Source organism: Equus przewalskii, chromosome 5 (genome assembly GCF_037783145.1).
Source record: "Equus przewalskii isolate Varuska chromosome 5, EquPr2, whole genome shotgun sequence".
NCBI classification, from domain to species: Eukaryota; Metazoa; Chordata; class Mammalia; order Perissodactyla; family Equidae; genus Equus; species Equus przewalskii.
In genome coordinates, this window is record NC_091835.1 from 17,078,503 (window position 1) to 17,093,942 (window position 15,440).

At 40.4% G+C, this 15,440-nt stretch overlaps 1 protein-coding gene across 2 annotated transcripts in view; it reads right to left on the reverse strand.

Moving 5' to 3' along the window:
• Positions 1-15,440, reverse strand: part of DNER (delta/notch like EGF repeat containing) — a 302,394-nt gene that overhangs the window by 91,986 nt on the left and 194,968 nt on the right. For both annotated transcript variants that reach the window (XM_070620042.1, XM_070620043.1), the window contains exon 7: positions 7,187-7,300. In XM_070620042.1, the coding sequence (XP_070476143.1) occupies positions 7,187-7,300 (114 nt within the window). The remainder of the gene's footprint in view (positions 1-7,186; positions 7,301-15,440) is intronic.

The following is a 15,440-nucleotide window of genomic DNA, read 5'->3' on the forward strand; positions in this document are numbered from 1 at the left end:
TCAAGTGCCAACACGGCACTGAACCCATGGCGGGCACTCGACAGGTGGCAGATACCATCATCATAGTTATTGACACTGCTGATGCTGTTGTGATTACTGAGTCACAAGAGAAAAACAATAGATGAAGTTCAAGACCTACACCTGAATTTTCAAAGCTAAAAAGAATGCCAAATAATTTTCATGTGCAGATCTGGACACATACCTTAAGAAATCAGAATTTTGTTTACCTGGTTAGTATATCCTATCTCTTTTTAAAAAGAAAAAGCACCAAGCTATCATTATCTATTTCTTCACATAGTCATCAAACTGGAACTGCCAAGTGCCATCTGCCAGCACTAAACGGGGCATCAGAATGGTTCCCAAAGGGAAAAGGCCACAGTGAGGGCCAGGACCTGGTCATTTACTAAAGTGGATGTGGCTGGTCCCCACTGTGAATGGGAGGAGCCGGCAAACAAAATACTTTGTGGCATTTTTATTTAAACAATCTCAAAGAAACGGTGCCATGTGAAAAAAAAAAAAGAAAGAAAGAAAGAAAGAAAGAAAGAGAAAGGAAATATGAACTTAGCTCTAACTGAAAAACTAATCAGCATGTACCAAACATCGAAACAAAATTTTACTTACACTTAATAATTCTCCATACTTTGCTTTGTTTCCATAAGGTGAAACTATATACCACTTGGAACTCCAAGGACCTCAGCTGCAACCATTCCTAAATGAAGTGGTGATTTAGGGATTATGCCAAATTTTAAAAGAATAAGAAGAGTATTTTATTCAGGCCTGGTAATTTTATGAGGACACGCTGCAAGTTTCTTATGTAAATACACGCAGTTTAATACAGTCCTAAGGGAGTGCTTTCACCAAAATCACACATATCAGGATATTGGGGAAAAACAACCAAATCCCTGAACTTTCTAACTCCTAAGTCATTATTGGGTAACATGCCCAGGTTCTCAACAATACACATTATCTCAGAGAATTTTTCTGACATGTGTGGCTATTGCCTGTAAATCCCTTTAAGATGAAAAGCATTACCACTGACATTCGAGTTGGACAATAGGATTTATGTGGCTGGATTACTCAAGGATAGAAAATGCAGAAAAACAAAAATAGTTTGGACAAACCCTTGAAGCCTGTTGCAATGGTATTTAACCTACAGGCTCTGTTCGATACAAAGTTTTTAGACTCAGGACTTCCTGAGAGTTGCTTAGACGTTATGAAACTTTTCTCTGTAAACATTACTGGAAACAACAAGATGGATTTATTGACTCAGCAAAGGGCTCTTAAACTGATATATTTGAATCAAAGACTTTTTTTTTTTTGTTTTTTTTTGCTGAGGAAGATTCACCCTGAGCTAACATCCATTGACAATATTCCTCTTTTCATATGTGGGTTGCTGCCACAGCATGGCCACTGGCAGATGAGTGGTGCAGGTCTGCACCTGGGGCCTAAATCTAGGCTGCCAAAATGGAACGTGCTGAACTTAAGCATGAGGCCACTGGGGCTGGCCCTTGAATCAAAGACATTTAGGAATAGGGACCCTTAAAAGTAATAGTCAACCCTCATCATTTTACAACATGGAAATAATGGCTGGAAGATAGCAAAATCATATGCCCCAAGGTGATATGACTAAATCCATCATCGCCATCACCACCATCATCACTACAGCTAACACTTATTCAGCATTATAGCTAACACTTATTCTAACACTTACTCTTTGCCAAGTGCTGTGCTAAGGGCTTTTTCTGTTCTTCACATCAACTGATAAAGGGTGTACTAGTATCTTCCCATTTTCTGAGTGGGGAAGATGAGCCTCAGACAAGCAAAGAGCTGGAAAGGAAGTGGGCCCAGACTTGAAACCCAAGCAGTGTGATCCTAAAAGCCCACGTTCATAGCCATTCCACTCTCCCACCTCTTTAGGACAGATCAGATCTACCGACCTCCAGGCCAGCGAAGGACGTCAGCTCTCCACGCTTGGCAGTGATGGAGTTCCCAAGCAGCAAGATCTGCATGTCTGGTAGTGGAATCCAGTGTTGCCTTCTGATAGTTACAGGACTTGAAAAAATGAGTCCTCTGCCCAGTTGCAACACTTGGCTTCATAATTTTAGTGCAAGAGCAGTTCATGCAAATTCTATGTATCTATAATCCTATCAGAAGGGGTCATGCTAGAAAATGTCTTTACATTAACGTTTTTAAAATACATTGGATAAAATAACATTTTCTCAAGATAGTCGTGAAGCCTCATATTCTCACTTCGGTCTCTGATGACTACATGACTTCTACAACAGGTGGATGGCAGGAAGGTGATTAGATTCTATGAGATGTGCCCTGCACGATGTGGTCACACATGTAGAATCAACAAATGTCATTTACTGCTGAATATTTTAATCACTATTGATTTCTTTTTATTCCTTATTAATGTATGTGGTATTCTACTTCAAATTCCTAAGGGGAAGAAAATAAAAATTGAGATGCTGAAGCAAAGATGATGGCTAGACAGTAATATTCAGCTTTTATTTATATATGTATTTAAATGTACTCATATATTTAAACATACATATTTAAATATCAACAGGCAGGGATGATAAGTATATATAATTAGGCACCTTCAGAGTTAAAATGCATTTAGTTTAAAATTTAAGGACCTCAAAGTTCTAAAGCAAACATAAAGATAATATCAATATAAAGGGTAAGTACATAGGCAATAAAACCAGCTTCTAATTACTCATCTTTGTGCTTATCATTCAATAAGTTAAGTATAAAACACTCAAGACATTTTTACTTTTGTTTCTTATCGCCCCACCCTAACCAGAATCTGAAACTGCACTTTTCAAATATGGACCTAGTGAAAGTTAAGTACAAGTTCAAAGAAAAGACAGAACTCATTGATGAAGGATAAAAATCTAAGTTGTAGGAGAAGAGCGGAACTTTCCGGAAGGAGAGTTCAAGTGGTAATTACTGCACAAGCCGTCTCTCAGGCCTGAGTGACTTTGAACTTTCGGAAAGAGGTTAAAAAGAAGGCAAAAGTCAAGCAGACGGGTACCCAGGAAGGAATTCAGCCTCGAAGAACGCAGCTCAGATCAGATGGAAAAGGATCCTTGAAGGAAACAGGATGAAGATGAAAAGGGCAGAAAGAGAAGGATGTGAATGTGCAGTGTTGAAAGCACGATCCAGAGAGAAAGCCCAGTTTTAACAGTTTTCTGGACTAGATTGAGCAATCCAGGAGAGACTGTAGTAAAAGGATTTCACCGTAATCACACACACACAAAAACCCAGAAAAAAACAATTTTTCTAGCTTTCCCCAAAAAATATCCTTCTGGCTTTTTCCAGACTTAAAAAATTTTAGGAGGGACATTTAGAAGTTTTAGAACTCAACAACTCTGAATTTATTTCACTCATGACTATGGTTACAAAGATAATCTTTAAAAATAAACAAAATGGAATTTATTTTAAAGACTATTCAGAGACGGCATAGGACAATGGTTAAGAATGCTAGTGCCAAGTTGCCTGGATTTGAATCTCTGGCTATGTGATCTCAGGCAAGTTATTCAATCCTCTTGTGCCCCAGTGTCTCAATCTGTTAAGTGAAAATATTAATAGTATCTGCTTCACAGGATTGTTGTGAGTATCAAATAGTGAATGACATCTAAGTGTTGACTTTTTTTTTAAGATTGGCACCTGAGCTAACATCTGTTGCAAATTTTCTTTTTTTTCTTCTTCTTCTCCCCAAAGGCCCCCAGTACATAGTTGTATATTCTAGTTGTAGGTCCTTCTGGCTCTGCTACATGGGATGCCGGCTCAGCACGGCTTGATGAGCGGTACCATGTCTGCACCCAGGATCCGAACCAGCAAAACCCTGGGCCACCAAAACAGAGCGCGTGAACTTAACCACTCGGCCACAGGGCTGGCCCTAAGTATTGACTTTCATAATTAATCTATTCAACAAATATTTCTTGACCTCCTACTAACATAAAATATGGAGCTAACTGTTCGATGGGTAGGTATTGAGAGCAGGTGAGAGAGAGAAAAGATGAATAAAATATATTTCCCGCCCTCAAAGGATAGCACAGGGAAGCAGGGAGACAGAATCAACACAAACACACAAAGGAGTAAATGAAAAGGGGGCAGATAGGAAATAATACTAGGAAATTATTAATTTTTTAGGTGTGATAATGGTATTGTGGATATGAAAGGAGAATGTCTTTATTCTCAGAAAACACAAACTGATTTATTCTGAGATGAAGCATCATGATAGCTGTAATTTACTTTTAAGTTGCTTTGCCAAAAAAGACCAAGGCCAGCCTGGTGCGCAGCAGTTGAGTTCGCACGTTCCGCTTTGGTGGCCCAGGGTTTGCCAGTTCAGATCCCGGGTGTGGACCTATGCACCACTTGTCAAGTCATGCTGTGGTAGGCATTCCACATATAAAGTAGAAGAAAATAGGCACGGCTGTTAGCTCAGGGCCAACCTTCCTCAGCAAAAAAGAGGAGGATTAGCGGTGGATGTTGGCTCAGGGCTAATATTCCTCAAAAAAACCCCAAAAAACCCCATATATCAAAATACATACATATAAAGCAAAGACGCCAAAATGTTAATCATTGGGAGAAAAAGAAAGAAACAAAGAAAAAGAGATAGCAAGTTTCAGGGGCTGGCTCAGAACTCCAGAATATTTTGTGGACTTGAGACACTTTCTGAACTTTCTCACAGTGTGGCTGATAAGAAGGAGCCTGGAGACACAGGGTCTTTTTAAAGTGCAAAGTACTCTATAAAGTTCAGTTTCTGCAACCACCACCTTATGAACAAACTGGTGGGAGGGGCTGCTTCAAAAATGCCTCCATCACCAGTCAGGTGCTCCCGCTAAGAGCCTTCAAAACACTGCACTGAATCCTTCGAAACTCAAACCAAAGCCCCTTTTCCCTGGTCGGAATTCAGTGAAAGTAAATCTCCGAAGGAAAGTCTTCATATGAAGGCTGCTGGGAAATTTGGCTTCCTTCTTTCAATTCTAGATCATAACATTTTCTCTAGGTTTTATCAGGACAGCATGGAGGAATGGACAGGCCATTGGATAAAGGAGAAGGTCCTAGTCAATCCCATTGATACCCAAGTTTAAATTGCAATCTATAGGCTAATGTCTCTGTGTTTAGACTTGGCCCAGATTTCTCCTCCCACTTCCAGGCTCAGACAGCAACTGCCCAACTGACAGCTCCACTTGAATGTCACAAGGACCCCTCAAACTCAACTGACATCTCCACTTGAATGTCACAAGGACCCCTCAAACTCAACAGGTCCAAAACAGAACACTTCTCCTCCAGATTCTTTTTTCTCTATGAATGGTACAACCAACCATAAAATGACAGAAGCCACAACCCTGTCACCTCACTCTCCCTCACCCTCCGTATCCCACCCATCCCCCGGCCCTTCCAGTTTACTTCCCAAGTTCTCTCAACTCCGACAGCTTCTCTGCTTTTCAAATTCTACCCTGCTCTTCCCAGCAGCCCACACCTACATCCTGGACTCCTACAACAGTCCCCCAAGTTTTCTCCTATCCCCACTCTTGTCTCTCTCTAATCTACATTCCACACTGTTCCAGAATGAAGACATCAAATTCCCGTTTAAATTGATCAATGGTTCAATAGTAATCATTATTAGGGAAACAATAATGGGAAAGCAGCTAAGATTATTGAGCTACTTTCTGGTAGCAAGCAAAGCAGCAATAACAAAGCACTTTAGAGTTTTCAAAGCTCTTTCACAAAAATCCCATTGGTCCCTGAATGGCCCTGTGAGGGAAGCACTATCATCATCTCCTCCATTTACCAGAAAAGGAAAAGAAGATTGGGTGGGGGAAGGGATTTAATGATTTGCCTGCAGTCAATCAGCCAGTGACCCCGAAGCCTGCCCCTGACTATAGGCACAGCCCACACCCAGAGTTAGGTGGCAGCTGACTCAGCCAGGGTGTGGCAGAGCTGTGAAAAACTGTGAAGTGCTCTATAAGCAAATGATGACTGGCGCTGCTTGCTCAGTCATCAGCTCTTCCAACATTTCTGAGTTTTCCATTTGTTTAAGAAACTAAAGTGGAGCATGGAAGTGGGGCTCATCCAGCACATTTAACTCCGCCGTTGTGGTAACCACATTCATACACAGACAGAGAGGGGTTAACTAAGCTGGCCACAGCCACGCCCCTCCTGCCCCTGCCCAGGTGAGCAGGACCCAGGAGACAAGATTCACTTCTCTAGTTGATGCACAGGTCTTCCAAATATTAAAGAGTATGGGGCGCTGCTGATCGCAGGGGCTGCTCCTGGCAACACCCAGCCCTCAGGTTACCTGGACGGTCCTCGGCCTTGTATCAACACTCATCCTTTGTATCAACCACCGCCCTCCTCCGGCCTCTTAGCCAGGGGCAGATCTGGGTAATTCTGAGTACAGACATGTTTCCTGACACACTCAGGCTCTACACTTAACCTCTTCAAAGGATGTCTTTCTACTTTATGCAGTTGTCAATGTTGCTTCTGTGGATCAGGAGCTTACATGCTGGTTTCAAGGGGGAAAAAAACCCCTCCAACATCATGTTATTCTTACAACATTAAAGGTTTACAGTAATGCCTTCCATAATGTCCCTCCAAGCGGAAATAGGAACAGGACTTCCTCCGAGGACAAAATCATTCCTTGGACACCAGCCCAATAGCTGTGATTATCTCTCTGCTTCTTCAGGTGAAAATATGCTAACATAAAACTATTTTTAAAAATAAAAGTAGCTTTCTAAAGATGTGGCTTTTCAGGTGACTTGAAGTTTCTAAGACATAAGAAAGCTGATTAAAAACAAAAGCAGGTGAACTTCATGCTGAATTTCTTTTTATGTGATCTGGTTTCACAACCCAAATAATTTAACAAAATAGGAATCTTAACAAGTGAAATTCACCATGAGAAAGAAATTCCACTTGATAATAGTTATTCGTTTTCCACGTATAAATAAAAATCACAGAAATTCCTAGGTTATGTCTAATGTTCAAACATAATTGTCAAGCCATTCTAGCATAGAGCTAAAAAAAAAAAGGGATCATCATATATTTTGTTTTGTAAATAGAACAAAATAGGAAGCTCTCTGGTATAGAGTTTTTCAGATTTAAAGCTGATCCAAATAGTTTATGGTTTAAAATGGAAAATGAAAATTATTCTTGGGGTAAAAATATTTACCTTCTGGACACTGGCAGGTGAATCCATTAAGATTAGAAACGCACGTTGCTCCATTTCTGCATGGGTCTAGGGTACAATAATCGATCTTGGATTGGCAAAGCTCTCCAGTATAACCTGAATAAAACAAGAAAGACGTCTCATAAAATATGTTATTCCGAAACCACCATGAAGCGCCCCGTGAACTGATGCTCAACTGGTACCCACTCAATGAAGGCAGCATCCTTGAGCTAAAACCTCCCAGCCACTCCTTGATCTAATGTGGTCTTACAATGAGCAGTAACTACAGCAGTTTGGAATCACAGTTCAAAAATCGTTTACTTTGCAAAAATCTTTATTGCAAAGAAAGCCTTTTCTTCAACATTAGCTTTGTGTTTTATTTTGAAATACTAGTCAGAACCTTCAGAAGCTGAGACTGAATGCCACTGTCCCTGTTGACAGCATCCTTCTGACATAAGGCAAACAGAATCGACAGTGTTCTGCGTGATCTGAGATGACAGCCACTTTCCCTAGGTCACTCTATAAAAAAGCACTAGGAAAATTTCTAGGTATTAAAATTTTTTAATTGATAATATTTTAGACCTAGAAGAACCTTCTGTGTTCATTCCATCCCTTATCCCCTCATTTTATAGATAAAGAGCTTGAGACACATGTAATGTTAAGCACATTAATATATGAATCTTAATACTTATTTGAACTCAAATCGAACTCAATGGATTCTCCGTGAAGCAAGCCTCCAGTGGCGATTTCATTAAATAATATAACCACACATGTGTGACGAGGAAGTAAGGACTTCGATCTCCTGGAATACCATGTAGCTAAAAAGCTCTAAATAAACCCAAACTTTTTATTAACTTTGAAAACAAGCCCTCCAGAGTGACAAGTGTAAAAAAACAACACGCTAATATGTTTTTCATTTTAAAGTGGGAAATGGCTATGAAAGAAAATTTGGAAAATACAAGATGTAAAATTTCTAGAAAGAGAAAACAGTTGCTCTTAGTTCTACTACTTGCGTGACAGAACTATTAATACATTGAAGACCATTCCTATCAGAAATGTGCATGCATACATATTTCCTACACAATTATAATCATACTGTAACATTCTACATCTTTCTAGGATATACATAAAATACATAGAAACTTGTCTTTCTGAATTATTAGTTTTGAAAGACTGTCATTAGCACATTGAAAAATAAATCAAGGATATGAGAAGAGAGATGATTTGCCTGGGCTCAGTTACCTGCCAAACTAGTCTAAATTACAGAGTGTGATTTTAATCACACTGTTTGTAATCCTCCTGGTCCTCACGCACTTCAGAACGGTCCAGGAGATTCTAGCTAATTCGTGGGTAGGAGAAGATGTAAGATAATCGTACAAACTAAAAATTCAAACACGGGGACAAAAAGCTATTTCAAAATTGACAAAAGAATATCTTAATATGATAATATTACGTTAAGAATATATCTTCAAATGAAAGCTCTAAATTCAGAATGAGGCAGAGAATCATTTTTAAGAAGAGTGCTACAAATAACTTTTTGGCTAGAAATAATAGCTAATATAATAGGGTGCTTTTTTCTCTCATACATTAATTCATCCTCACTGCCACCCTATAAAGTCAGGACTACCATAATCATGCCCATTTTACAGATGAGGACACTGAGGGTTAGAAAAGTTAAGTACCTTGCACAAAGTCACAGGGAGACTCAAACTCCTGAGCCCAAATCTGTAAACCTAACCTTAAGCCAAGGCAATGTGCATTACATCATCAACAAACATGCATTCAATATAAAGCAGAAATAACAGAAAATAATGGATATTTTTGAATGTTGTATGTATCTGTAAATATATTCTTAAATACACCTAGTTCTTAGAATTGTCATTGATTTTTCTGCTTCAATAGGTGCTACACGCAGGCTCCATTTCCAGGATGTTCTGGATTAGGGCAACAGCATAACACTTCTTGAAATTTCACAGAATCTTCTAGACTTATCACATCTCTAGATAAACATTAAAAGAGATCTGAACACTTCAGTACTTGAAAACAATATGAATCTTTACCATCCTGGAAGTAAACCACAGAATCATTTGTCCTTATTTCACAAGTTTATCCAAAAACGAAGACCTCTATGCATCATGGGATTCATCCTGTATGTGAAATAACAGCCATCTTTAGAATCATATACTTAGTATAATTTTGCAACTCAAAGTGTTCTCAGAAATCCATTAGTCCATTATTTCTGAAACTTGCTTCCAAAGAATATTCATGTACTTCAACACGTTGGTAAGTGTTTGGGGGAACAGCTTCTGTGTTCAAAAAATAATAATAATAACAGAAAATAACAGACCAAAAATACATAAATATAGAGTAAACACCATAATATTCCTCCACAACCTACAGCCTACCTATGGACTGGGCTGGAGGTGCCAAGAATTACTTTTCCACGATCCCTTCCTTCAAAGGTTCTACAATATGGCTAGAAAAGTACATTTCTCAAAAAGATAACCAATTACAAATGGTAGCTTCTTAGAGGCAGTGTGGCTTAAAGGATAGAGCATCGTGAGTCATGTTATTAGAAACACCTCAAAAAGGACTCGAGAATGACACAAAACCATGAAAAATAGCCAGGAGCCACCTAGATATCATCTGTAGGAGGAGTGTGTTCCCACCAGACAGAAAGAATATGAGAAGAATGCAGGATTCCGTGAAGTTCAATATTCTTTAGAGAAAATTTTAACAATCACTTTGAACTTTCTTTTGAACTCTTTGTTTGAATTTTTTATTTTGGAATTTTAAACATACTTAAACATAGAGAGACTAATATATAACCTCACATATCCATCATCTAGCTTCAACAATTATTAACATTTTGTTCATTTAATTTCATCTATTCCCCTCATATTTGTATACTTTCCTTATGGAGGTATCTTAAAGCCAATTTCATTTCACCTGTAAATACTTCAATATGCATCTATAACTAAAGGAGATATTTAAAAGATCACTTTTAGTGGCTTGTTTAATTGATGTTTGCTCCCATTTATAAACGTAATTAAACACTCTCAACTATATTTATTAACATCAATAATTTATTTTTAAGAGCCACAATTATCTGATAATACACAAATCTTCCTATGCACTTAATTTGTTCTTATCTAATGGATCTAATAAATTAAACCTATAAGCAAAGTGAATCTTAAATGACATTAAATGCTCCAATACTAATTTAGTAGGATTTCAGTTTAAGAGGCTAATCCGCATGTGCAGTGTGTAGGGTGTTTGGGATGGTCATAACGGTGTGGGGCTCCCTTTGGTATGCAGCGGTGGAGATGCTGAATCTTGCATGGCCTGAGATGGTGCAATAGAACAGAGCTGTCTCACTCAAGTGCCAACTGTCCCCTCCAGTGAGGACCACTGGTCAAGGATCAGTCACTATATCATGGCTTTTTGCTCCTGAGCTTTAAAGTTTTATATTAAAGATTTTTAAAATGTAAGAAACATAGAACTATAAATAAAAAGGCCATGAGCAATTGGCTAGACCTGTAAAGTATGCATGTATTGGCAGGTCTATGGCTTCAGTATAATTGGAGATGAAAAACAACAATGGGGGAGTGTGGGAGGGATGGGAGAGGGAGGCAAGGAGGCAGGGTTGATTATGGGATTACCAAGCATCCTTAGCTGCAGGTGGCCAGTTGACCAGCTACAGGCAATAGCTGCCTATGGATCTGCTAAGGTGTAGTTCAGGACCTAAAGCTTGTCCACACCAAGCCAGGTGTTATTGTTGCCTTCAACAAGTTGCTAGTTGAAAGTTCCAGAAGCACTATTGTTGTTGCATTGCTCCCACTAGCCAATTAAGGCCATCTCTGGGAGAGAAGAGGCAGAGAAGAAGGAACCACCAGTCCTGTAGCTGGCTTACGGGGCTCGTAAACCCCAGTGAGTCATTTCCTGGACCCCTCAGAGAGCAGTGACGTACCTGCAGGTGCCACGCAAATCATTGATACTGATCTATATGGAACATTCTGAACTGGATATCTAAGACTTACACAAATCACTCTTCCTGTGTCTTTTGTTTTTTTATGTGATGTCATAATCAAGGAGTCAAAACTAAATGAGTGACTGGTAGGAATTAAAATGAAAAAAAGACCATTAAAGCTTTGCCTTTGGGTTCTTTCTTTCATCCTGCTGAAAGTTCACCTCTTCTATGGGGAATAAAGGAACCACGCCAATTGTGAATAACATTTCCTTATCCTACCAAGGTGGTGACAGTCACCCAGAGGACCTGGTAGAAGATGTTCAAGCAAGACAGTGGTCAGGTCAACACAGTGGATAAGAAGGGTAATAAGTGGTGGCCACTTTGTGTGTATTATGGGAGAATTTCCTCTGGCATATACACATAAATGGGCATTTCAGGCCTTGAAGATCTATGCCAGAGGGCTCCCAAGGGGCATGGAGAAAATCCCATGTCAAGTTCCCATGGACGCAGAAAAGAGCCCATGTAAAGACACAGAAGGATGCAGGAAAGGTGTGAATGCCGTTTAGACCTTCCTAAAAAGGCAGAGCAATGACAAACTTCCTTCATTCTGGTTCACAAATGACAAAAGTCTATAGCTAACTACGGAGGCAAATATCAGTAACTTTCTAAGTTTCTTTTCCTCTAACTAGTGATATGGCCTCTCCTTAGAGCCAAACCACAAACATTCACGGACCACCTTCCAAATTAGCGTCAGACCACATGACGCCTTTCACATTATCTAGTTCCAGGCATCCAGGCATTGAGTCCAGGACTCAAGGCACGGTCTCCCAGCCCATCTCTTCACCACTACTCCTGCCTTCTGACAATCCACTGTACGATCCACGTGGGAGTAGCCAGAAAGATCATTTTAAAACATAATTTATACTCTTCTATACTTAAAACCCTCCATTGGCTTCCCAAAGCCCTTAGAATAAAACCCAAACACTTTCCCCTCATGGCTAAAAGACGCAGTGTGATCTGACCCCTGCCCCCTCACCCTCACCCACTGTCCCCAGTGACCACCACACTGTGGCCACCTTGGGCCTCGTTCTTGTTCCCAAACTCCCCAAGCTCCTTCTCACAGACTTTAGCATTGTTCTCAAGCTGTGGCCTCAGGACCACACAAAGATGTGAGAGGGGTACAGAATACAACAAAAGCAGTTATGGTCCTGCCCTAAAAAGAGAAGTACGGCATGAATTTAAAACCGACATGTGATGGAGAAACCACTGAAGAAAGCTGGCAATAAACTTGGAGAGGGGAGACGAACTGGTGGAGACGCAGTGGAGTTTCATCAGTAAAATGAGGAAATAAAGACAGAGGAGGTGAAAAATAAATGACACAAACGAGTAAAGGACCTAAGAATGGCATTAAAGTCACCCCTAGAACCAAGCAGGGAGATGTGAACATGTCTTACAGGAGCTAAAGAAATGCAAAATCCAACTACCCAGGGAAGGAAGTTAGCTCCCACCTTAGTGGGGGTTGCAAACAAAATCAGAACAATTAGGTCAAGGTGTCTCTTGAAACCATGGCTGTGCATTGTGAAATCGACTCCACGTGGAGAGAACGAACTGAAGTTTGCTGCAGTTGGAGGCACTAAAGAAGAAGGGGGGGGGGGCACCTCTGTGTGTTTATTACTGACATGAGAATTGTTCTAGATGCCCGGGTCTGGTGAGACAGCCAAAAATCTCTCTCCCAGAAATAACCTTGGTCCTTTGAGTGCCAGCTCTAATTCATTCGGGTCAAGAACTGCAATTAGCTTAGGATAATAAAGCTCTTCCCTTAGTGGTGTGAGTCTTTTAACCTAGAAAGACATAGAGCCAAATTTGGAGATGATGATATGAGGACAGAGATCAAAGGCCTGGTTTGCCACTTGCTCTTTGGTTTAGGCTAATTGGTGCAGACTGTGTGCAAAGAATGTGTCATGATTGGGAAAATACGGTGCATGAGAGAATCCATCAAATTTATGATTCCAATCAAAACGTTTAGTTGAATAATTGATTTTTGATTGATGAATTTAAATTGAAAGATAAAGCTAAGCCAGGACACATGGAGATATTTAGCAGAGCTTGAGAATCACCATAATTTATGTTTAATTCTTGCAAGAGAAAGAACATAAAAGATAATGTCAGATAGTCTTCCATGTACACAAAAGCCACTCTAGGACATCAAAACCTCAGCCCTAGAGGCCCACCATCACTTTGTACAGGCTGTTCCCTCTGACTCTGCACCCTTCCATGGCTGTCCCCTCCCATGAGTGAGCTCTCTGCTCAGAAATCATCAGCTCAGACCTTGGGACTCATGCTCGTCTTTATTCTTCAACTTCCCACTTATCTCTACTCAACAACACATACACACACTTGTTACCTCCCCACCTAGAAGGGGACCCCAAGGGAGCAGGGCTTTGTCTGCGGAGTCTCATGTTGTCCCCCCCGAGTTCTTTCAGGCTCCATCACACTATACTTATCATCAGTACCTGAAATGATTTTCTTTATTGGTTCCCTTTCAAGAACATAAACCCCCTGAGAATCAGGACTTTGTCTTGTTAGTCGCTGAATCCTCAACACTTAAACATTTCCTGGCACAAATGAATCAACTTGCTTAAAGCTTTTGCCCTAAAATCAACTATATCTTTCAAGTTAGATTTAGCCTCTCCCTCAGCAATAATACTACTCAGAACTGCATGGGTGAAATGTGCTGGTTACCCTTTTTCCTAATGTACATTAAAATAAATACATAGCTATCAGCATAAAAATCAGCTATCATCTGTTATCTAAAAGATGTGCTCTCTAGGGGCCGCCTGGTGGCTTAGTGGTTAAGTTTGTGCTCTCCGCTTTGGCAGCCTGGGGTTCACCAGTTCAGATCCTGGGCACAGACCTAGCACCGCTTGTCAAGCCATGCTGTGGCAGCATCCCACGTAAAAGAGGAAGATTGCCACAGATGTTAGTTCAGCGACAATCTCCTTCAAGCAAAAAGATGAAGATTGGCAATGATGTTAGCTCAGGGCCAATCTTCCTCACCCCCCCCCCCCAAAAAAAATGTGCTGTCTAAAGTCACCTTGTGTTCTGCAAAGGTCTGTACTTCCAACTTGGGAAACAGCTCAATGGAGCAATTGCCCTGCTAACGAGCCCCTCCCTCCCCAGCCAGACTGGGATGAGTGGTGAGTTATGCTGACCGCCTTCTGAACTTCAATCTTGCTTCTCCAACTAGCATTCAGCACCTTCAACAGGTCCCTGCCACAGGGCAAATCAACAGATCTTTTCTCCAGCAACAGCCCCAATCAGGTTTAATTCCTTAGGTCCGCGCTTCTCCACCAGGGTGACTCTCCCCTTAGAGAATATTTGGCAATGTCTGGGGACATTGTTTATGTGGTTGCTACTGGGATCTATGGGTAGAAGCCAGGGATGCTACGAAACATCTTACAATACACAAGACAGCCCCCTATGACAAAGAAGGATCCAGTCCAAAATGCCTGGGATGCTGGAGTTGAGAAATCCTGGTTTAGGTCAAAGAGACCTTGGTCCTTCACACTAAAAACCCTTGTTTTTATCCCAATATCTCTTATCTTCCCTTAAATAGAAACCAATCCTTTATAAAGTAGGGAAATAGCACCTTCAGAACATTTTTAAAAATCAGAATCCTTAGGAATACCTATAACTTCTAGCAAGTTAAAGACCATTTTAAAATAAACTATATGACTCTAAAAACTTTTAAGTTACTGAGGAATTTATAAGTGTGATATTCACTGAATAAGTAAAATATTTGGTTCAAAACTAGATGACTACTGAGGCCGGCCTGGTGGCACAGTGGTTAAGTTCATGTGCTCTGCTTTGGCAGCCCAGGTTTCGCCAGTTAGGATTCCAGGCGTGGACCTACACACTGCTTATCAAGTCATGATGTGGCAGGCGTCCCCCATATAAAATAGAAGAAGATGGGTACAGATGTTAGCTCAGGGCCAATCTTCCTCAAAACAAAACAAAAAAACAGATGACTATTGGAGATAAGGATCTCTCCTTTTAGAGAATCACAGAGGTTTTATTCTTTCTTTGGAGAACACGCTAATATAACAAAAAAGATATTAGAAAAGTTGTGCCTTGGGATATATAATAAGGATGCCATTCAAGGACATACAGGATGATGGAAGAAAGTTCTGGTCTGAGACTCAGCACATTCAAAGCAGTCTGACCATGAGAAATGATGTGAGATGCAATCAAGTGCATGTGCTGGTAAGTGAATCTGCAAGATGGTAG